The sequence below is a fragment of the Lepisma saccharinum genome, chromosome 29 (assembly GCF_977018435.1).
Source record: "Lepisma saccharinum chromosome 29, izLepSacc3.1, whole genome shotgun sequence".
Classification (NCBI taxonomy): Eukaryota; Metazoa; Arthropoda; class Insecta; order Zygentoma; family Lepismatidae; genus Lepisma; species Lepisma saccharinum.
Window position 1 is genome coordinate 51,009,134 of NC_139257.1, and position 24,625 is coordinate 51,033,758.

The window sequence follows — 24,625 nt, forward strand, 5'->3', positions numbered from 1 at the left end:
CCTTATTCCTCATTCGATCCCTTCTAGTCTTCCACAATATACTCCTTAAAAATGTCATCTCCTCTCTGCCCGTACATAATTATTGGCACATAGTATATTATTAACTTCTTGCATTTCATAGGCACATCCCTGTTCCATATTAATCTTCGAATGCTTTGATAGATAGTGTCATATTAATTTTTGTTAATGTAACAATGAGAAATTAAGTTTTCTACAAATAGAGAAGTTGTGTTTTAAATTTTTTGTGTGGACAATACCGTGCTGCATCGAGATCTTTTTGCTCGATCATCTAATAGTTCGCACGGATGACGCTAGATGGCTTATGGAATTGACTGTTTCTTCGCTCTAGCGAATAACGCTCGAACATTCAAACGATCGGTATATGCTCGAAGTCCAGTAGTTTCCGTGTAAACGTAATTTGTCTGTAGTAGCGAGCCTTTAAATATGGATCGTGAAGTGAAACACGCAGTGAAATTGAAACTAAAGTGAACATAGTCACCATCTCCATGTTAAAATGTAGTTTAGTCTATCTTGCCAATACATAGCAGTATATGAAAATGAATAGATTATGGGCTTGGCTGAAACTACCAGAACAATTTTTTACACATATAATGTATGATTATTGTCCCATTGAAATGATATTTGATATTCTATATATTTGAGCGTGGGAGATTCAACCGAGTATTTTCAAGCGAAAGTTGTCCAATGCAGGACTCTAGTGGATAAGCTACATTAAAAACTGCAAGCTTCGGTAACATTATAGTATAGGGGTGACAGATTTCTTCAAATTTACAGGGGAAAGTACTTACGGAACTCATTTTCTGTAGTGTTGTGGAAGTTCGTGAATGTAGTTTTGATCCATTTTAATGCAAATACATGTTGTTTTCTGCAAAAATATCTCTCCGACACATTGTTTCTGCTGCCGTCATTTGCTTTTTGCACGAGAGCACAATGTTCCGTGTGTTAGATGACGTAACCTCGTAGTCAGTGTTTCAAACTCATCATATTTTCACTAGAACATGATGTGTCGAGTATTATTGTTTTTTTTAACTATGCTTGCCTAACCTAACTTAACCTAACCTTACGGAAAATGGTTTTTGGGGCTAACGTGAATGGTTTGTGGGGCTAACGTGAATGGTTTGTGGGGCTAACGTGAATGGTTTGTGGGGCTAACGTGAATAGTTTGTGGGGCTAACGTGAATGGTTTGTGGGGCTAATGTGAATGGTTTGTGGGGCTAACATCAATGGTTTGCAAGGTATTAGCATAATTTCAAATCCGGGCACGAAAGTAGGTATTTTCCGGTGAACGAGGTTGCAACACTGCATGAATCGACAAAACACTCGAACAACGTGCCCTGAACCAGTACGCTTTTGCCTGCCATAATGTGTTACAGAATCGAAATAACAAGTAACAGTAAGTACTCGTATATGTAAGAAATAGACATTTTCTTAGTTAGAAATGCATTGTTTCACCTTAGTAAATGTTCCGCATTCCAAAATAGTACGTTAGCAGTGTAAAAAAGTGCGAAATATATGATTTTTAGGTGCCACCCCCATACTGTAATAGTACCCAAACTTCATTATGTGTAGAATTCTAAGTTTTAATGCTCACCAGGCGTTCATGTGCAATAATTGCCCTAATATGGTTTTGGATTGCTTTTTTACACCTTGTATGTATTGAGTTTTAGTAATATGGTTTCTTGTGCAGTGTAACAGCCATTACATACTCTTTATAGATTCAGTGAGGAGAAGGGACGTTATGTTGAAACTAATCAGCCATTGAAGATGGGAGATATCTTATTTGTGGAGAAGCCTTATGCATTTGTCGTTTTACCAGACTTTACTGAAACTCATTGCCAGCATTGTTGTACTTCACTCAGGAATCCTGTACCGTGAGTATGTATTTCTTTTATGCAACATAATATTGGACAGTGTTGTTAGCTTTTATTATTGATTCAAACAGCTCAATTAAGAATTTTTAAGATGAACAAGTTTTGCAATTACAGTCAACTCTCGATTCAACGACCTTTCACAGTTTCCGGGAAAAGGGTCGTTATTTCGAAGGGGTCGTTATTGGAATTTGCACCAATTTTCAGCTTAAATGGAGCTCAAACGGACACAAAGATGCCTAGGAGATGGTAACATAATTTATCCTGGTAGTTATACAACCTGTTATGCACAGGATGCATGTTGTGAGAAGGAAAATAAAACATGAAAACGTTTTCACAAAAAAAGAATTTAAAATAATGTTCCTTTCTTTCAATTGTGCACAGTCGTTGCTTTTCCAGGAAATTCTTACAATTCTAGTTCATGAGAAACCCGTTTGCACTGAGACCAATGGAAAGGAAAACAATCTCGAGCTTATTGCAAGCAAAACTCGAAGAATCTTGACACCAGTCAGACTGATGCCAGCAAAAGTCGGGAGATAATCGGGCAGAATGAATGTTGGATTTTATAGGGGTCTACTGGAGCATTAACTGGTAAGATTAGATCTCTCGGGAGAAACAACACAACCTCTTTAGGCACCAGACATAAAAAAATAAAAATAAAGGCAGGGCTGTAATTTTCGTTCTGGTTCGGCTGTGTAAAATACATCGTAAAAAAAGTCACTTTTCTTTGCTTCAACCAACTTCATTCACCCTCCTCCCCCATTCAACTCCTTCCTTGACTTGCATTGTAATCCAGCGTGAAAAAGGAAATGCGCAATTTGCACGTTTCCCAATGCGTATTCTAGGACACTTCATTAAACAGCCTCGCAGTCGATAATCATTCGGATTTGGAATTGAATTTCACTTTAAACTATATATTTAGTCCCGATTAGCCCATCAGCATAAAATGTGCTGAAAACAGGCTTTATGAAACTGCGCATTTTCACATATCAAAATGGTAGATCGTTATTTACTCTCACGTTAATTAGGACTATTCTCGATGTCAAACACCCACCCCTCAAATCGTTTTCCCCTTGAATAATGTCTTTTTAATCGGTCTTGGCGACTATTCCTACATTGAATACTTTTTCCTTTCTTTTTTTTCTTCTTTCTTCACATGAATGGTTCTGAAGAAAAGCAAAGTAAATTTACGGATTTGCTTATCAGAAGGGGCAGAACATGAAGTTATTTTAACTCTTGTTTTCCTTTCTGGAGATTGAATTTCCTTATCGTCAAATCAAAACAGCTTTGCGACTTTTTCCTTCTCGCTGTATGAGTCATTGCCGTTATCAGCAAGCAAGAGCTTTGCAGACCCTAGACAAAACACTGGTGCCAGCTGCATCGTAAAATCAAGGAGACTGGCTGGAAGTTCGAGCAACAGGTGGCGGAAGAGAAAAATCCCAGCATTTTAAAGATAATGCAACTGTCGAAGACGGAACTTTTAACAGCAGTGTAAAGAAGAAAGAAATGACCGTTGCTTTACGTTTTACCATGCAACAGACAATAATACGGGCAATATTTTCTATGCAGACAACAGCATATAAAAAAAGGGGACCTGAATTCTGCAATTATCAACATTGCCGTGAGGGTCACTTTTTTTTTTTTACTTGTTCTATGGTTTTTGTTTGTTTTCAAGAATATATTCAGAACTGGTTGCCCCATTTTAGATGTCAAAGGAAAGGAAGAGGGGCGGGTCCTATTCCACCCTCGCCTGTAATCAGCGCGTGTGCATACACGAGCAAAAAAATCGTGGCTGAAACAATCGACATCGGCCCTCCCCTCGTTTGCTGACAGTAAAACAGGGAGAAGTCAGTCAGCCAACGGAACACTTTTTTTTGGCAGATATTACGACATCGACACAATTAGGAAAACGGATGAAGTGGGAAACGGGAGTTATGATGCACGTAATATCGAAGTAAACTTTTGTGGAAACCTGGATGACAACGCATTAAGCGGGTTGACGATCTTTAGTTCGCCTATGTGGTTTTGATTATCTCTAACAGTTTCGCTTTTTTATGAAGTGTTGCAGGGAACAAAGAACACGCTTTGAATGAAAGTGGTTACCAAAAGTTGTCGGCTACAAGGCCGACCTGCTGAACTCTAGGTCAGAGCTGGACAGATGGGCCAGACTTCCAGGTGCCACGCATCTGTATTTTCGAACATTCCTGCGATCTTATCTCTCGAGGGGGTGTATTTATCGATGAAAGAGCTTGACCTGCCATACACATTGGCAAAGACTGCAAGTCCAGCAGTTATTTCGGGCTGCTCCCCCTCGAGTTTTCAGCAGCTCTTAGGACAAGGAAACAAGTCAAGTCGATTTAAAATAACATCCTAGCACATTCGATCTTCTCTTCTCGCGTATCCAAGAGCAAGCCTGGCACGTTGGGTAGCAGCCGTCGGGTGCGAGGTAACATTGGTGCACTTGAGGTAGGGGAGGGCAGAGGTCAAGTGCTATTGGATATCACTCAAGCATGGTGTGGTGGTACATATTTTTAGTTCAGACCCAATTGTGAGCGGTAGAGCGCTCGTAAAGGGAATGAGTGCAGAAAAAAATGCATTTTTTGGCCGATTTCCTTCAATTTTTCAACTTTTTTTTCCAAATTTTTTCTAAATTTTTCACGGTTCCCGGGAAAAGGGTCGTTACTTCGAGAGGGTTGTTATACCCGGGGTCGTAGAATCGAGAGTTGACTGTATATATGCATTTTTGTCCCCTGAATTGTAGCGTAGTTATTCTTTTGATATCAGTTTTTATTGTTTGATTTTTATTGAGAGTTATTTTACTACCTAATAGGTAGGGACATGCATGTTTCATTTTTGACAAACATGAAAAGTGAGATAGTGCTGATTTTTTGTGTTTCTAAAGATGATAAATCAAGTGCAAAATGCAAAATAAACTCTTAAACATGAAATATGGAGTTCATTTACTGAGGGCACTTTCTGAATAATCCATGAGTTGGAAAAGAGTGTATAGATCTTGCTCAGGATAGGTACAGATGGAAGGCCTGTGTTGCTGCAGCCATGAACCTTCGGGTTTAAGAAGGCTAGAGAGTTAGTTAGTTAGATTTTGTACATGAGTTGTACAAAATCTAACTAACTAACTCTCTAGCCTTCTTAAACCCGAAGGTTCATGGCTGCAGCAACACAGACCTTCCATCTGTACCTATCCTGAGCAAGATCTATATACTCTTTTCCATCCCTACCGATTTCCTTTAGGTCCATCTCAACGTTGTCCCTCCATCTTCGTCTTGGCCTTCCTACTGGTCTCTTACCATCAGGTTTCCCAACAAAAATCCTGTAAACTTTTTTCCTCTCCCATTTGTGCCACATGGCCTGCCCACCTAAGTCTTCTTGATTTAATCATTCTAATAATATCTGGACATGAATACAAATTATGTAGTTCTAAATTATGTAACCTTCTCCACTCACCTGTCTCCTCATCCCTTTTAGGTCCAAATATTTTCCTAAGGATCTTATTTTCAAATACTCTCGCCTCCATATAATATTCCAAGAAAAATTACTGAAAATCTCAGAACATTAATTCTGCTGCAAAATACGGGATGGAGAATGGACTTCTATATGCAGGAATAAACTTAGTGCTATTAGAATAGAAATTATTTATTTTGTACGAGGGCTGGGGCATAAGTCATAGCAACTATATTTTTCTCAAAGTTAAACTGTGTTACCACAATGTGATAGTATGTCCCAGAGAACGTGACACTTGAAATATGTGAACACATCACTAGATGGCAGTGTAAAGAACGGTTATCGTTATCATAAAAGTAGTAGTTCTTCGCGGAATAAATGCCACAGGGAGTTGGTCGAAACTGTGGGAAATAGTGTCCTACCATAGTGTGTGCCTCTTTTGTTCCTGCAAGACTAATGTATCCTTTCTGACTTATTAACACATATGTCACAATTCTATCTGTAACGATGTTTTGCTCTGTCATACACCTTGTTTATATAATCTGCATTGTTCGTACATTCCACAGTACCATACACTGCCCTCTTCCATTTGTATATTTCGAATTTTTGTTACAGTGCTGCAATCTTGCAAAGAAAAATAGTAGTTATGACTATTTGTTGCATAAATATTTGATATAGTGGGATTTTATTCAACATTTGAAAACCAAACTGCCATTTTATATACCACTTTTGACAGGGACCCCTTGTAATCAAGGGGGTACAGGGTTCGATACCCGGTGGAGACACACAGTGGACCGGATCCCACTTTATACTGTAGGTCCAGTTCCGATTAGCCTTATTGTGCATAAAGTGGACCTAAAACGCCAACTCAATCAATGTTTCTGTACTGACATTGTGATATTTTGGTCACCATAAATGTGTGTGTGTCTACCAATAGGTCTTTCCGTCCATGAAATTTTAACATTGCTTGTCTAGCAGTTTCTGAGAATTGTATGTATTGAGTACAATCCATTATTTTATGAGAATTGTATGTATTGAGTACAATCCATTATTTTATGAGAATTGTATGTATTGAATACAATCCATTATTTTATGAGAATTGTATGTATTGAGTACAATCCATTATTTTATGAGAATTGTATGTATTGAGTACAATCCATTATTTTATGAGAATTGTATGTATTGAGTACAATCCATCATTTTATGAAAACAGACAAATAGGCAACCTAATGAAGAATGAAAATGTCACATTGTGCTGATCCTGCATTTCACATTTTGTTCCACCCACCAAATTTCATAATTGTCTTACACCGTAGCCATGTGGTCTCAGGTGCAAGCTTCGGGCTCCTACTAGAGTATGCATGCAGGTTGAAGTCTCCTGGGAAAAGGGTAACGACTTTTCACCTGAGATTTCGGCCAGCGTATGGAAACGGTGACCACCTACTATCGCGAGGAAATTGGGAAACCACGTAGGAGTAGCATAACTTAGTCATAGAAACCTGCAACGACGACTGGGGATTCGTCTCGTCGTGCTGACCACACGTCACCCCGTAACTGGTTGGATGATGGGAGTGAGGCCAGCAGTCGGTAGGCAGGCTGTGGTATTATTGTTGTATAATAGCAAAGTCATCAGGCTCAGTAAAATTCCAGTGCTCTTTTCAAGATAGTGACAAGTCTTGAAATCAATTGTTACCCTATCACCCAGGCAGACAGACGTTGCTCTGAGCATTTTTTTTTCTTTCTATGAATTGTAGACCCTTGCAGATGGATGGACAAACCAGATACAACTCTCACAAAAGGGCACTTTCTTCAGATTTTGTTGAATATTACCCTAACGTGAATAAAATAATGTTTCAAGGGAGAGGATTTCCAGGGAATTTAACAGAATACCGTACCTCAAATAGGTACATGGCAATGTAACAGACGCAACATTCAAATAGTACTCTTATGCTTTCCTTACTTGCCCCCATGCAGTAAGTATAAGAATTTACTACAGCTGAGTCGATCGGTATCAGCAAGTATCGGTTGAAATTTTCCCACCGATGCCTTCCAATACCACTCTTTTTGAGCCGCTAGAACCAAGGCCAAGAGCAACATTGGTCCTTTTCAAAACTTCATTCATCTTTCCTTGTGGCAGATTAGAAGTAGTATTTGCGGGAATTACTGAACAAACCCCCACCCTCCTGGGAAGATGATAATTGACAAGATCAAAGGCATGGGCAAAGTGAAAGCTGCGCCCAAGCTTCTGGAAGGTATATACGCCTAACTACCTGGTAAAGGCTGTGTTGGAATAAATGACATCATTCATTTCCAATTCCTGCTCGCACACTGGTCGGGTAAGAAAGGTGGATGTTTTTTAAAACCAGCATTACTACCATGCTGGACTGTTTCCGGGCCAGATGATTGTGGAGTTGTTAGGAAAAACGGGTGAAGGTTGCTGTGAAATTTGTTTTGTTTTATCTACATTCAATCAGGGTGGGAGGGTTGTGGATTCAGCAATTTCTTCTTATACTCTTCTCTTCTGTGTAAGTCTCTTATGTGACGGTTGATATCGGACGATACCACAGTGACTTGTTTTTATTGCAAATGACTGAGATGGACAGCATACCATAAAGAGGCATTAATTTAATAACGGTATTTGCATATATTTGTACGTCACTTTTCTCCCTCTCCAGGTTAACCACAATGACAAAAATGAATAGTGTTGACAAGAAACTGAAGATGATTAAGAGAAACGTTAAAAAGATCAAAGATCAATTACTTATGTGTGCGAGTACGAAATGTCGATCAAAACAACGTTTCAGAGGTCATGACTGCCTCCTTCTTCAGGTTAATACGTAACACTTGACATGGGGTCATTCCACGTCAATTCATCCAGGCCATGTCACCCACCAACCCTGATTTTGATGAAATTCGGTATACTTATAGAATTTTTAATGCTGATTACAAAAATGACATTTTTAAAAAGATTTGTCAAGGGGTTCAGCAGTTACGCTCTTTTTAAAATCTCCGTGTACGCCACTTGCGGCTCCACTTTGAATGACACGCATTAGGTTATAAATGATAGTATCTTCCCTCAGGTTTGCCATAGAAACTTCCAGTTTCTTTTCTTTTGTTCGAAATAGTGTAAACTTTCATTTTAATAAGGTTTCAGATGATTGTATTAATAAACATGTATTTTTATGTATATAAAAAATAAAGAAAGTTAAAAAACTTACGTGAGTGAGTATAAAAGTTTTGCAGACGACGTTTCACGAAGCTACGCTTCGCTTCTTCAGGTCACTTATCAGTATTTAAAATACTTCGTCAAGAACATAAGAAATCCAGGATTATAACGAAGTATTTTAAATACTGATAAGTGACCTGAAGAAGCGAAGCGTAGCTTCGTGAAACGTCGTCTGCAAAACTTTTATACTCACTCACGTAAGTTTTTTAACTTTCTTTATTTTTTATATATTTTAGTGAGTAAACGCACAGTTTTCCATAATGGTTTTATGTATAGTTTCATGTATTTTTTTAGAAGAAAAAATGACTAACTTCAAGAGCAAATTTCGTGCAATGGCCCCCCTTCAATTTCGCCCCAATTTTATATGTAGATAGCTCAAAGTGTGTACTAATGCCTGATGGAAAATTTGGGATGGGCGGTTCAGAGACAGGGTGATAAAAAATCATTTTTTTTACGTATTTTAAAATTGAATTTTACAAGTATTGGCATCGGTTGAAAGTGGTATCAGCTCAGCCCTAGAATTTGCTCAACTGTAGGTCATGACCAGATGTTTTTTTCCAATGAAGCTTGTAATGGACATAACGCAGATTGGAAATAACAAATATTTATTATTTATATATGTAAAAAGTAAAAATTAATTCCTTAAAATGCAGTAATCTGACAAGAAATTTGCATTTCTAACTTGTATCGGAAGTTGAACTGTTTATTTTCAGTGCTGAATTTAGCCGATTTGCTGTTAAGTCCACTTGCATTTTTTTAGGTGCCATCAGTGTTCCCAAGCAATGTACTGCAATGACAACTGCAGGAAACAATCTTGGGAAAAGTACCACCAGTATGAGTGTGGGAATTTTGACCTCTTGCATTCCATTGGCATTGCCCATCTAGGTCTTCGTGTGGTCCTCATGCCAGGTCTAAAACGTCTGATGGAGTTGAAGAAGATTGGTCTTCTGATTCCGGGAGATAACATACCAGATGCACCAATTGAGAAGTATGGGAACGAAGAAGAAAACTACTTGGCTGTGTATAATCTTTTAACGCACATTCATTATATGAAGAGAGGCGATACATTTCAGTATGCCTTGGTAAGTATACATTAGATTACTTTTAAGAAATGTTGTACTGTGTTACGCCTGGAATGGATAGATCTAAAGTCAATCCCAGCGTGAGGCACTATCTTCACTTCTCAGTGAATGTGCTGTTATTGGTTATTCAGTCCCACACAAGCTACTTTATTTTATTGGGAAGGGCATGGCAAAAAGCATGAAATATGAAGTAACACATTGTAATGTTAACACTGTAACGACGGACGGGTCTTTTAGGCCTGGTTTCAATTTTTATACCTGTCTAATTTTTTAATACTGGAAATGAATGTGTTCTCCTTCCGTGACTTTTCGTCAATTTCGAAGGCCTTTGAAATCATTTCTTGTACTCTTTGGTTATTTTTTAAGTTTGGTCAGAAAATGTATTACTCGCGTTGCGGACGGATGGGTCCTTTAGGCCCGATTTTAATTTTTAAATATATAGGCCTATTTTTATAACTGCAGAAATATCCCTTTTTGCCTCTGTGACTTTTCAAGGATAGTCACAACCTTGAAAAGCGTATTCCTGTACCGCGTGGCTGCTGAGTGGTTAGCACATCGCATTGTAACGTCAATTGTCCCGGGTTCGAATCGCCCTCGGCAAGGTTCTTTGTAAATGTCCATTCATCAATTCCATCACTTCATCACTATACCCATCTTCTCAAATTAGCCAAGAGGCACAAACCATGAAGTAAAATAAAACAAATCAATCAATTGAAGTTGTATACAGTACCCTTTGCCTGTTCAGTTTACCCAGGAAAAACAAATATCCTAAGTTGCAGACGGATACTGCAGAAAAGGATTGTTTTGTTTGTCGGCAATAGTCTGCATAACCATTGTTGGTTATTTCAGTTTGCTTGTTTCAAAGCACAGGTGCCGCAATTTCCCCGAACTTTCTGAACGAATCTGCATGCACACTTTGTTTGGTGCAGAGCATTTGTGTAGTTTGGACGACGAATTTGTTCTTTCTAACGAGTTCTTGTGTATAATTGAATAAATACAATGGCTCGCGTATCACATACACGAAAGTTTAGGTCTCGTCTCCAGATAAGCTCGAACCTATAAGAGATGTATTCGAGACTTTGACTGTTTACCTCGGAGAAGCGTACATTCCTGATTGCATCATGACTGTATACAAACAACTGGTAAATTTTAGAGGGCGATGCCCTTTTAGACAGTGCATGACGTCGAGATCTGGTCAATACGGAATCAAGCTGTGGCTGATTTGTGATTCTCAAACAGCTTCTGTTTTGAATGCTCAAATCTACAAAGGAAAGGAAGCTGGAGTTAATAGGGAGAAAAATCAAGTAGAGAGAGTAAGTGAAGGACTTAGTGAAGGAAATCGAAGGTAGTGGAAGAAACATCACCTGCCATAATTTCTTCACGAGTGTATCTCTTGCAAGGGATCTACTTGCCAAGAAACTTTCTGGTCGGCACGATGCGAAAGATCAAAGGAGAGCTGCCGCCAGACTTTACTGCCACAAAACAGCGAGTGTGTTGCTTCACTTTTTTGGATTTCAAGATGATCTAGTGATAGCATCATATTGCCCCAAGAGGAACAAGGTGGTGATTCTACTTTCTACGTTCCATGAACAGCCGAAAATCAACGCTTCAACAGCACAGCTAATAACACAAAATGGTACGAAACTACAGTGTGAAACGAAAAGCTCGGAGGTGGCCATGGTTATATTTCATGACATGATCTACTTCAGTGCACTAAATGCATTTGTTTTGTACCAAACAGTACATCCGTAAGAATTGGGAGCCAAATTGGGTAGACGTAGAAGGTTCTTGCAGTACCTGGGAAAGGAGCTCAGTGGCAAACTAGTAATGGACGAGCAAACCTACGGATGTTCAAATGAAGAGTAAGGTGTACAGAAGCAATCCAGCAGGAGGTGTTATATTTGTCCATCAAAAATCGATCTGAAAACAAGAACAGTGTGCTCGAAATGTATGCTAACGTTTGTACTCAGCATTCACGTGTTCTATGTAACACATGTTAATCGGTTGTAAGTTATTCTTGACAAAAGTAGATAATAAAAATATGTAAATTCTTACAAATCATTAATGATAACTGGACGTATGATAAAAATGTTTCAAATGTAAGAAAACTATTATAATCAAAACTCAAGGTTTTTTTTATAACAAATGTTATTCAATGATTAAATTTGTTTTGTAAAACATGTTACATATTAGAAACACGCAAATGGTTAAATGTCATTAATAAATAACCTGAAACATTATTTTCAGTCATTGATATAAATTAGAAAATTTGAACGCCTGAAATAAAGTATAACATTTCCCCGGGTCGAAAAGACCCGATCCGACAATAACGTATAGTCATTGAAGCCGTCGTTATAGTGTTAATTTTTCATGTTTCTGAAATTTGTGAGGTGCATTTTCCTACCCTGTTTTGTCACAAAATGATGCGAAATGAACTGCAAAATGCGAAATAGACTCTTAAAAACGAAATTTAGTGTTATTTACTGATGTGACAGTTTCTGAAGTTTGAATTATCGTGCGAGTTATGCAATTCACGGAAAATTGGTTAATTTGTTGTATTTGAGAAGCAAAAATGGACCTGTTTATACAGGAATAAATGTAATACTCTGTTAACTACGTAAATGTGTTTATTTTGTAATAAGTGCAGTTTTTAAATCAAATTTAAGATTATGTTAACAATTTTAAGACCAAAATGTCATTTTATGTACTGCTTTTGAACCAATTTTTCACTGCTATAACACCAAAATTTTATTTTATTTAACGCTTTTAAACCCGCAATTGTCTTTTTTTGTACCGAAATTTAGCTTTTATATTTACCAAAAATGTGTGCCTCCTAGTGTGCTGCACTGAGGCCTTTTTGCTCGATTGTCTGATAGTTTGCACGGATGACACTAGATGCCTTACGGAATGAACAGTTTCTTCTCTCGAATGTTATTCAAATGATCGGTATACACTCGAAGCCCAGTAGTTCACATACAACCGTAATTTATCTGTGGTAGTGAGTCTTCAAATATACTGCATGAAGTGAAAGACGCAGTGAAAATAAAACTAAAGTGAACATAGTCATCATCTCAAAGTTAAAAGTGTAATTTAGTCTATCTTACCAATACATAGCAGTATATGAAAATGAATAGATGATTATGGGCTGAAACTACTAGGGACGTTCAATATATAAGTTTCCCTGTGCTATAAAATATTGTATAAAGCAATGCCATTAAAAAGAAGCACATGGTTGACAAGCACCATCCTTCGTCTACAAGGAACAACAATCGATTCGTTATCAGACGTGAAGGCTCAAGGGTGAAAAGTAAATGCTTGTTCAGAAAACGCGGGCTCGCGTCATAAGGAGTTCAGAAGCATGGATGCTAAGGGCATTCTGCTTAAGGACTTTTTGGAACGAGGAAGAACAATTAATGCTGACCGTTACTGTCAAACATTGGATAAACTGAAAAATGCAATTCGACATAAGCGACCAGGTCTCCTGTCAGCTGGTGTCATTCTTTTTGACGATAACTCTTGGCCACACTCAGCAGTGCAAACACAACACAAAATTGAAGAATTGGGGTGGAAACAGCTGCCCCACCCTCCATACAGCCCCGATTTAGCACCAAGTGAGTTCCATCTTTTTCCGGTTTTAAAGTCTGAATTGCAAGGTTACCGTTTCGAAACAGACGAAGAAGTGAAGCGTAATGTGAGAATAGAGCTCAATAGCCAGAGCCCTGATTTTCTTGCAAAGGGTATGGACAAATTGGTGCAACGGTGGGACAAATGCCTGAATCTCTATGGGGATTATGTGGAGAAGTGAGGAAGGATCCTCCTACACATGTATGTATAGTTTTCTTATGTATCTTAAAAATAATTTTTTTTACAGCATACGGAAACTTATATATTGAACAACCCACGTACCAGGACGAATTTTTACACATACATTTGTATGATATTTGATATTCTACGTATTCGAGTGTGGGAGATTTGATCGAGTATTTTCGAGAGTGGTCCAATGCAGTACTCTAGTGCCTCTAGTCATAACTAATAGATTTTATTACACAAATGTAATGATGGAAATGGAATAAATTATGATTTTGCACATTGAAGAGAAAATTGCCATTCTTGGAATATTTAAAACACATTAGAATACATTTTACAATAGTAAAATTCAAGTTGCAATAAAGGATGCAGAGTTCTTTTTATAAGATTGGGTAAGTTGCATGACTTTTTAACTTGCTTTTTGAGAAGCCCGTAACTATGGCAGTTTACTTCTAACTACACATAAAGATTTTGTTGCCAATCTGTCTGAACTTTGGAATGAACCGTGAATACCATGTCACTCCTATTGATATCTACAAACTTTTTTCAGGCCAAAGCTGATACCGATGCCAGTTGGAATTTATTTACCAGTAATGGCCGATACTTTTGTGGTATTTTTTTTTCAAGAAGTCCATAAAATTGCCACACCACCTAATTATCCTGGAAATTATGCAAAATTTCATCTTCCTTTGCACAAGTTTTGTGTCAAAAACTTTATTTTTGTGATTACGTAACATGCATTTTTATATTCTGATGTATTGGGTCGGTGCATAAGTTTGTAGTATTTTATAACGTAAGTTTACAGGAATGCAGTAATTAATTAACACAAGTGCACAAGTGGTAAGATGGAACATTGTTATTGTAGTCTAACAATACACAGCCACAACAACACTCACTCAGTCAGTGATGTAGTCGCCTCCTCCATTGTCAATGATCATCTGCCAACATCGGGGAGGAGTTTGATGCCTCACCTGTAGAACTGCTGTGTTATCAGTATATGGCATTAGTCCCATGCACAGCACAAATTATTTTTGAGTTGAAGAAATCAATTAGCCAAGTTTCAAGAGCAGCTTCATTAGCGAATACTTTCTACTGCTGCGCTTGATCCTCTGTTAAACTCGAAGAGCAGAATGTGTCGGAAATGTTCAGCTTTGTCCACTTGAGACACCGTCTTGTTTCGTCCACAAAATAAGCAAAATATGCTCAGAATTAGAATCCTCTTGTGTTTTTACGAACACAAAACTACAAACTAATCAATAACAGTGGAATAATGGACAGCCCATAACAAAATGCTACGAACTTATGCACTGACCCAATAATTCTTGAATATTTGAAAGTAAAACCCTGGTAAATTGATGCATATAAGTGGAGTGGAATAGTTTCACACTAATCATTAATAAAAAATTCGAGTGATTTCTAATTATTACAATTTTTAGGCATCGCTATCAGTATCTGGAAATCTGTAGGAGTATCGGCATATATATATGGTTCAAAGTGTTATCGGCTCAGCTCTGCTGTTTTATGTATTGAAGGAGAAAAATAAATAATATGCTGATGTCATTTATCTTATTTTTTAATGTAATAAAATTTTACATTACATGTTTGCTGCTGTTATTTATTTATTTATTTATTTATTATACACACTTTCACCATAACTTTCTTTAGGTTGGCCACACTGCCTTCAGGGCTCTCCTACTGAAAGGTGGTACTCTTGTGGTTACGTGGCTGAGGTTTGATCTTGATTGCTCTATTTTCCTTTCTTTTGTTACAGAATAAACATGGCCGCTCAACTGGCAGTGTGCACCAAGGTAAAACATATCAGTGATCTGAAGTTTGTCGTGAATAATTTCTCATGCACAACCATGACTAGGAGAGACATGCCCAGTATTTTCGAAAGGAGGGGGGGGGGGGGCTATGTACACTTTTTTAGTAGTCTGCCCTCATTTTGCCATCTTATTCTGTCAGTGGTGGAAGTTGATGGACGTTCTGTTCATGCTCGGCCGGCCATTTTCAAAGCTCTTGATCCACTCGTACAGACTTCTACGTGGTACAGCACTGTTCCCATATTGTACTGAATGCCTGGGATGAATTTCAGCCCTTGACACACTTTCAGACCAAAGAAATCAACTGATCTCTGTTCTTCCTTGGTGCATACTGCCAGTGGAGCAGCCATGTTTAGTCTGTAATAAAAGAAAAATGGAGCGATTAAGATGAAACGTCGACTACGTAAACAAGAGTACCACCTTACAGCATGGGAGTGCTGAAGTCAGCACGTTCAAACTAAGAAAAGTTATTGGGAAAGTAGATAATTTTTACTTCCCCCTCATATAATTGTGTTCATTTTTTTATGCTGTTCGACTTAAAACACAAACTCACTCACCTTTTATGCTGTTACTTTGCAGACTGCATGTTTGCTGCTGTTATATTTAAAGGAGCATACCAAGTTCTTTTCTTGTGTTGTTAATGAGGAGGATGAATCTGAAGTTGGTGACTGTGCTACTCCAGAAGAACAAGATAAAATCCTTTCATTTGTTGGTGGGTTATTAATGCGGCATGTTGCTCAGTTGGTGTGCAATGCCCATGCGATAACCAAACTGCAACTCTCTTCTGCAAGCGACAAGAGCGACCAGCAGCAGGAGGTGCTAACAGAGAGCCAAGTCCGCATAGCCACGGCTATTTACCCGTCTGCTAGCATGATGAACCATTCGTGTGATTCTAACATCATTAACAGGTGAGATACCTTCATTACATTAAGCAGATCCTATTCTGAGGTTTTGTACATTTCACGAGGGCATGCTGAAAAGTAGGGATGGGCCGATATGAAATTTTGGCCGATACCGATAAAGTACCGATATAAAATTAGAAATGGTCCATGAAAAACCTGAAAGGTTCATTGACCTCTTTAATAAATGTGTGTTTCAAGGTGACTGCAGTGCAAAAGAAATTGCATACTTTTTTAGAAAGTAGGGCATGGAGGTTATCCATAAAAATTACAACTGGCAGAATTTTGCACTAAATTATCAGATATTTATCGGTATATCCAATCTGTAAAATAATCGGTAATTTTACCGATACACTAAGCTTATATCGGCCGATACCGATAGAGTACCGATTAATCGGTCCCATCCCTACTGAAAAGTAATACCTCCTATTTTGGTATTGAAAAACGGTTGAACTTATCTTCAAGGAATGTTGATTAGAGACCAAGTATGCCCTCGAAATGTTGGACACTAATGCCGATTTAATCTGGCTGCTAAACCGAGAGTTCTTGTTCCGATCATGTTGCCAGGAAAGCTACAATTCCTTCTTTCCAGATCGTGTGCATACACGCACGTGTAAAATAGATTATAGTTTTTGCAGGTATGAATCTCACAACTTGGAAATGGCAAATATGATGTAAAAGGCATTTAGAGAGAACTGTCAGGTCACAGCTGGGATGAACTTGGTAGGATATGTGGAAGATTGTTGAGAAAAAGGAAGTTCAGAAAAGGGTCTCCAAAGCAGGGAAATTTACAAGGGAGCAATAGTTGATGTGGCTGTGGTGGTAGAGAACAGTGTGCCATGTGTGAGAGTCAACATGCATAAACTGGTAACTTAAACGTTTGCTTCCTTGTAAGGTGCATATTTCTGACAACTGTTTAATTCTGAAATTTTTGTTGTAAATGTACAGGGTGGACTTTACAACTTTGTAAGCATATAAAAATTTATTCGGAAACGTTACAGAACTGGTTGTGGTGTCATTTTGTAAGGAAATACATCAAGTTTGACTAGCATTGTGGAATAAAACCGAATTCTGCCAGTGGCAGTTCTGCTTCCAACAAGATGGTGCACCACCTCACTCCATCACCAAAGTCCAGGATATCCTCAATAACCGATTTCCAGGTCGATGGATAAGTCGAGGTGGACCAATTGCATGGCCACCTCGTTCACTTGATCTGACACCCCTTGATTTTTTACTTTTTGAAATCTGTTATTGAGGATATCGTGGACTTCAGTGAGGTATTGCCTTACAAAGTGACAATGCAACCTGTTCTGAAACTTTTCCGAATACATTTTTACACACTTACAAAGTTGTAAAGTCTTTCTTGGACCACCCTGTATAATTGGTTGTGAAAAATCAAATCATAAATTGCTTTTCATCCACCTTTTGAAACAAGTCTAATTGAAAATCATGCAGAGATTTTATTTATAATGTCTAACAAAGCATTTGAGAAATATAATTACCATAATTCTTATACATAACTGGGTAAAAGTTTTCTACATGTGTAAAATATGTGCATTAACTGTGTAAAATGCATGGATTTTAAAAACCGTTACACAAAACGAATTCCAGCAATCCTTCCATGCACTGGTAGGCTTTGCGCTCCGATGTGTGGATGCATGAGGGTCCTACTTTGAATACTCCAAGATAAGTAACTTTCTATGAAGACTTGTTTATTTTTTACCGCACCAGTCTCGATTTCAAAATGCGCGCAAAAAAAAAGAAAAAACCTCAAAATGAGCTTGACTTTAAGTACACAACGGAAATTTAAAATGTAGCTATTTTTTTTAATATAGCTGTTATAACATCATTGTTCTTCACATCAGCAATGATCTGACTAGGCGAGTTCTTTCCAAGAAATCAAATGTTATGAATATACTGAAAAGAGTGGGAGAATTTTTTTCCTAAACCAGACTTAGTAACATGCTTACATTTTATGTACTTAAAGTTTCGTGTTTCCACTTTACAAATTGGATATTTTTTTTTTCAAAGGCTGCCTTCCTACACTGAGGCGGTGAGCCTTCAAAATTCATCAAGAAAAAAAAAGAAACTATCCAATTGGCAACGTGAAACGAAGATTCACATGCACAATATTACAACCGTGTTTACCACATCCAACATGAATGTTTACATTTATTACAACATTAATGCAAATGTATTAAATGTTACCGTAGAAGAAGATTTATTTTCGTTTAGTGGGGAGAGATGTTTTTTGACACAATTTTCTTTTGTCCGATACAGTTCAAAATCTATTTAAATTTTTCCTCCCCAGTTTCCGCACATTTTCTTGAATGATTGTATTTCTTCTGTGCTTGTAACATTTAAAATGTTTGTAATTGTTTCCTTTCAGCTTTTGCAACCAGCACCTGATTGTTCGTGCAAACCGTGATATTCCTTCTGGAGGAGAGATACACAATTGTTATGGTAACTAATCCAACATTATTGATCTTCTAACTAATTTACTAATTGCATATTATCAGGCATCACCAACTCTTAATTACACAATATTTTTTGACATTTGCCCATAGCTTTCCACTTGCTAAAACTCTAAATCTTTTTTCACAAATAAGCTGATACATTCATAAAAATTCTCATTGTAATTGATGTTGGCTTCCTTAAATATCTCTTGCATAGCCAAAATAGAGCATAATTGCTCTATGTATGCAATGGGTTCCAGGTTTGGTTACCAGTGTAGGCACTAGATTACTGCATGGGACACTTTAGCTCCTGCATGGGACACTTTAGCTCGGTCATTTTTATGTGACAATAATCGTAGACACATACATGTAAAATATCCATGCAGTTTCAGCCCATAGTCATCTATTTCATTTTCATATATCATTGTGTTGGTAATAGTTTTTCTTGTGTATACGCATTGCTTGCATTATAGAATTATTTTCCTGTAGTTTACGGTTATTACAAGCATAAGAAAACAGTTTTTCTTTGTGACGTTTCAGGAGAACACGCACTCCTTTCATCAGACATTTATTTTCATTTTGACTAAAGATACAGTTATAACAATGGTTAGTAATTTTTTAAACAAAAAGAATCCGTTATATAATGGATGTTGTCAATGTTACATTGTTGTAATATAGCAACTTAACTGTGAAAAAAGCAGTCTATTTTATTTTTATTTTAGATTTTTTTTTTTATTTTAATTATGAATCCCAAATATCATCAGGTAATTCAAATTCATCATTGTTTTCACAAAGTCTCTTGATGTTTTCTGTTACATTAAATTTTAAAGATGGTGGCTTACTCCATTTGTGAAAAAGAAAACTCCATACTGGATCTATGTTACCATTTTCATTATTTAATTTATTCCAGTGTTCTTCTGTAATGAACGAAGCTTCCCAGACATTCAACTCTGTTTCCCGTTAATCTTTTTAAAACCTTTCTCTTTTTAATCAAATGCTTTTCTTCGATGATATGAGTTGACAAACCTGTTCTTGGGTTTAGATTCATAATGTCCAAATCGTGTTCGTGCCATCTTATTGCCATTTTCCTTGCTGTTTGTCCCACATACTCCTTTGAACATGAACAACTTATATTATATATTCCTGTGGTTTCCACATCTGGTAGCGAGTTTCTCATTTTGAATTCATTAAATGTACATTCCAAACTTCTTGGTGATTTAAAAACAATTTTGAAATTAAAACTTCTAAAAATTTTTGCAATTTTATGTGAGAATCCCTTGTGGAATGGAATGCACACAAATTTCTTTTCAACAGATTTTTCATCTTTGTCTGTATTTCTCTTTTCCTTTAGTTTTCTTGCGACTTGTTTTTTTGATTTGGTTTATTCTGTTAGTGTGAAAGCCATTTTCTTTTGCTATATTAAAAAGCCTTTCTTCTTCATTTTTGATATCCTTATTATTAGAACATAGTCATTGTGCTCTCAGGAAAAAAATTGAAAATATGTTATCCATTGTTATACGTGAATGTTTTGAATTGACATGGATATATTTTGTGAAAACAATGATGAATTTGAATTACCTGATGATATTTGGGATTCATAATTTTAAAAAAGTCTGAAATAAAAATAAAACAGACTGCTTCTTTTTACAGTTAAGTTGCTATATTACAACAATGTAACATTGACAACATCCATTATATATAAGGGATTCTTTTTGTTTAAAAAATTACTAACCATTGTTATAACTGTATCTTTAGTCAAAATGAAAATAAATGTCTGATGAAAGGAGCGTGTGTTCTCCTGAAACGTCACAAAGGAAAACTGTTTTCTTATGCTTGTAATAACCATAAACTACAGGAAAATAATTGTGTTGGTAACAGACTAAACTTCATTTTAACATGGAGATAATGACAGTGTTTACTTAAGTTTCAATTTCAGTTCACAATTGATATTAAAGGGCCCACAACCACAGACAAATTATGGTTATACGTGTATGACTGGTTTTGAGTGTATGTCACTCATTTTGCCTGTTCGAGCGAAGAAGCTGTCAGTTCTGTACACTATCTAGCATCCTTAAATTAGGCACACGCAGGAGATGTACTACGTAGATTTTTTCAGCGAAAAATGCAGGCTTGACCAGAACTCGAACCCGGATCTCTAGCATCCCGTGCCATTGTTCCACCACTGAGCTACCGAGCCGGCCTGGCTTCACCTGATTTTTCCGTTGCGGTAGCACTAGAAGAGACTATTCCACACAGGTAAAACAGACAGCAAAAAATCGAGCGAAGCTAAGTCGGATCGATAGCCAGAGACCCGGGTTCGAGTCCTGGTCAAGCCTGCATTTTTTGCTGAAGAATCTATGTAATATCTAGCATCGTTCGTGCGAAGTATTTGCTGCTCGAGCGAAAAACGCTCCTTGCAGCCCTCTAGTACGGCATTGTAGTGTTTTGGATCAAAATTTAGATGCTAAGTCTGGATCCCAATTATCCCATCTGAACATAGACTTAAAAGAGCCAAATGTTGACTGCGAAAAGTGCATAAAATAGCTACAGGCATTGTCTTCCATTAAAATCGGGTAAAGTTTTGGCCAGTTAATCAATATACATTTTAAGGCAGGCCGTGGCCATCAGAGGACTGAGTTTGACTTTTTGGACAATGTATGATGATTGCATACACTAAATTAAAGTCGGATCATATTAAATAAAATGGCATCTATGTAATTCCAAACTAATTTACGAACTGTTTTCTCCAGGTCCACATTTCCGAAGAATGAAGAGAAGTGAAAGAAAAGTTGCACTCAAATCCCAGTATTTTTTTGATTGCAAGTGTAAACACTGTGTTCAACAACAGGACTATGATTTCCAGGTAAGTCTTCTAAAGCATGCCTATTCATTATTAAAATGGAAATATACCTGGACATTATTTACTTCTATTTAACCCTCTTGTTCCGGATACAGGCATTTGGGCACAATGTCTTAACATCTGTGCACGTGAGAAAATGTAACACATTGGCAATGGAAAATTGGGTTGATGCATAAGTTCGGAGCATTTTTTTTGCTGTGGAAAAAGTTTTTTTTATTTGATACTCATTTGATATGTACAAAACACAGAAGTTAATCAGTAACATTTTTCCTTCATTGTCCATTGCTGGAGCTGCTTTTTGATTCCACGCCTGAACAAATCTGCTGATTTGGGGTTAAAGATGTCGCCAAGCCAAGTTTGAAGAGCATTTTCGTTACGAAAGGAGTTTCCTTGAAGACTGGTAGATTGAGGTGAAAAGGTGGAGGGTGCAAGATAGGGGAAGTAAGGAGGGTGTGGAATAACCTCCCACCTGGATAGCAGCTTTTGTCATGTTAGTGGAATGTGGGCATGCATTATCGTAGCAGCTCATCTTGACATACTCATTGATTTGTAGTGTTTCCACTTAAAGTGTGTGTGATATCCTGAACCTTACCCATGCAAATGCCGCACAATGGTTGAATGATCACAGTTCATCCCATTTGCTAATTCTCAGGCTGACTGACTTGGATCATCGTGGATTAAAGCGTTTAAACAGTCTTCATTAAATCCCGATGGTCTTCATGAAATGTGGAGAAACGCTGAATCTTTGTAACGACAAAACTATTTTCTTGCCCTGCTTTCCTCCTTGGCATTCTCGCCGTACGAGGGACGAATGTTTCGAGCCACCTCTGCTGCCTTTGCCCCTATATTAAACTCAAGACAGAAGAATATGTCGGAAACGTTTTTTTTTCCCCAATGTTCTTTAGCTCACAAATAGCACGGTCTTCCTTCGAATCTGCAAAATTCAATGTGTATTCACAAGCACAAAAATGCCATTACAATCGATGAACAATAAACAAACTCCTAACACTGCAGTGTTGCCATACCAAACACAAACACTACGAACTTATGCATCAACCGAATATAAAAAAAATGTAAGTTTATTTTAATTTTGCACGTTGAACTATTCCAATTTTCAAGCGAATCAAGGAGATATCAGTTTGTCCCTAATTAATTAGTAACAATTTGTATATAGCGTATTAAAAATTTTGCTTATCACTTTGTCCCTAATTAATTAGTAACAGTCTGTATATAGCGTGGTGGCAACTATAACGGTACCAAAAAGAGTAGCATTATAAAAAAAAAGTAAAATGATGCGATCAGTTGAAATCTACAATTTGAGTTCGTATTTGGAGGTTTATATTTGCCCAAAATTAAATTTACATCACTTTGGCTTTGTTTTAATTGAAGTACATATCTAAACTTCAAGCATTTAAAAATATTTTTTATAACTCAGCGATGTAATTTGGTTTATGATGGATCAGGAATGTACTTACCGTAGATTGCCAATTAATGCAAAATCGCACGTAAGTTTGGTTTCACCAGATTTTACTTGATCGTTCATAAGTATATGGGCACGAACATGCATTTCATACTGATTACCAACACGTACAAACCATTTGAAATAAGTTTTGGTGGAATTTCGACGATAAAATTAAGATTTGTTACAATAAGCGTCTTGAAGAGTAATCCTAAAGTTATAAAGTTGTGAAACATAGCCAACTCTCATAGAGGGAAAAATCTAAGATGTGCATAAAAAACCTTTTTCCCACAAAAATTATAAAACCTTTATTTACCTCTGATAATTAAAAAAAAGATACAAAAACACGTAATAGAGTATTGTAATATCTGTTTTATTCTACCAACTTTATTTTACAATCATTTTCATGTATTAACACTGTACAATTGTATAATTATCATTTAAAAAATATTAACAAGTTGATATTCTGTGCATATGGTTGTAACAGTGTGAGTTTTGATACACTGGATCATCTAAAAGATCGCGGACTCAGGGGATGAGTCGTTAATTTTCTACGGAGACTGAAATTGGTCTGTTTTTCTGATAAAAGGAAGATGAATCCGTGAAATGGGATAATCTTGTGAACATAGTATTTATTCTTGTGTTTTGATCTAAAAATGGCCATGAAAAGCCTTTAAGGTGAAATGATCTTGATAATAGTGATGCGTTTCTAAAACGTAGATCATCGGCCATTTTGCTTTCATAAGGAACTTTCAGATAAGTATCTTTGAATTGATAAATATATGCAAGAGGCAAGTCAATAACTCGTACTACATTCATTTATTTTGTTTTCGACGTATCCACAGAACTTTGAAATAACATGTGGTAAATTTTTCTTTCGTTCAACATGTAAAATTGAAAGGAGTTATCTTAATCAAATTGACATAATGTGAATGATATTACTAGTGATCACAAAGTGAAATGATATCCGGTTTATGCGGAAAAGAACATCATAAAAATGTAAAAGAGTGAAATCTAAAAGATAATATTTAATTTATGATATCAATATATTTAAAAGTATATAAAATGCAAGCTTGAATGTTATGCTAATTTTTATTTTAATACATTGTTCATTGGTTATCGATTCCTAGTAATTTCATTTATTACACTTAAAGTGTAAATCAGTATTGGGTTGGTAACTAGGTAAATATTAAACATTTTGACTTGAATTTCTTATATGATATGATTTTAAACAAATAAAAATTCTTAATTTGTAATTCTTTTGAAATATAAATTACGATATGTTATCTGTTTGCCGAGGGACACGTCGTAATACAACCATGAATCTGTACCACATGTCTGCATACGCACAGGATAAAAATTGCCATTTTCTTCATAGTATGAAAATGATGCTTCAATGACCTGAACATTGCCAAGAAAATTTGTTCGTATTGATGTCCTCTACACAATGTGAAAGTTTATTTGTGTTGTATGGTGATTGCAGAGGCATGATGTTCCTGTCTGTTTGAAATGTAGATCTTAGAAATTCCTGTACTTGCCTTATCCAGTGGAAAAGTACCAACTTGCACAGCAGGATCTGAAGGTGCTGGAATTTGTATATCTAAGCAGCCAAACTGATCTGAGAATATTGGAGATCAGTTCTTGTTTGGTTATTGAAATGGT

General features: G+C 36.8%; 1 protein-coding gene across 2 annotated transcripts in view; it reads left to right on the plus strand.

Moving 5' to 3' along the window:
• The window catches only part of LOC145981308 (protein-lysine N-methyltransferase SMYD4-like), a 63,950-nt gene that overhangs the window by 17,963 nt on the left and 21,362 nt on the right, over positions 1-24,625 (plus strand). For both annotated transcript variants that reach the window (XM_083114505.1, XM_083114506.1), the window contains exons 5-9: positions 1,737-1,892; positions 9,338-9,659; positions 15,869-16,197; positions 18,578-18,651; positions 21,395-21,507. In XM_083114505.1, coding sequence (XP_082970631.1) covers positions 1,737-1,892; positions 9,338-9,659; positions 15,869-16,197; positions 18,578-18,651; positions 21,395-21,507 — 994 coding nt within the window. The remainder of the gene's footprint in view (positions 1-1,736; positions 1,893-9,337; positions 9,660-15,868; positions 16,198-18,577; positions 18,652-21,394; positions 21,508-24,625) is intronic.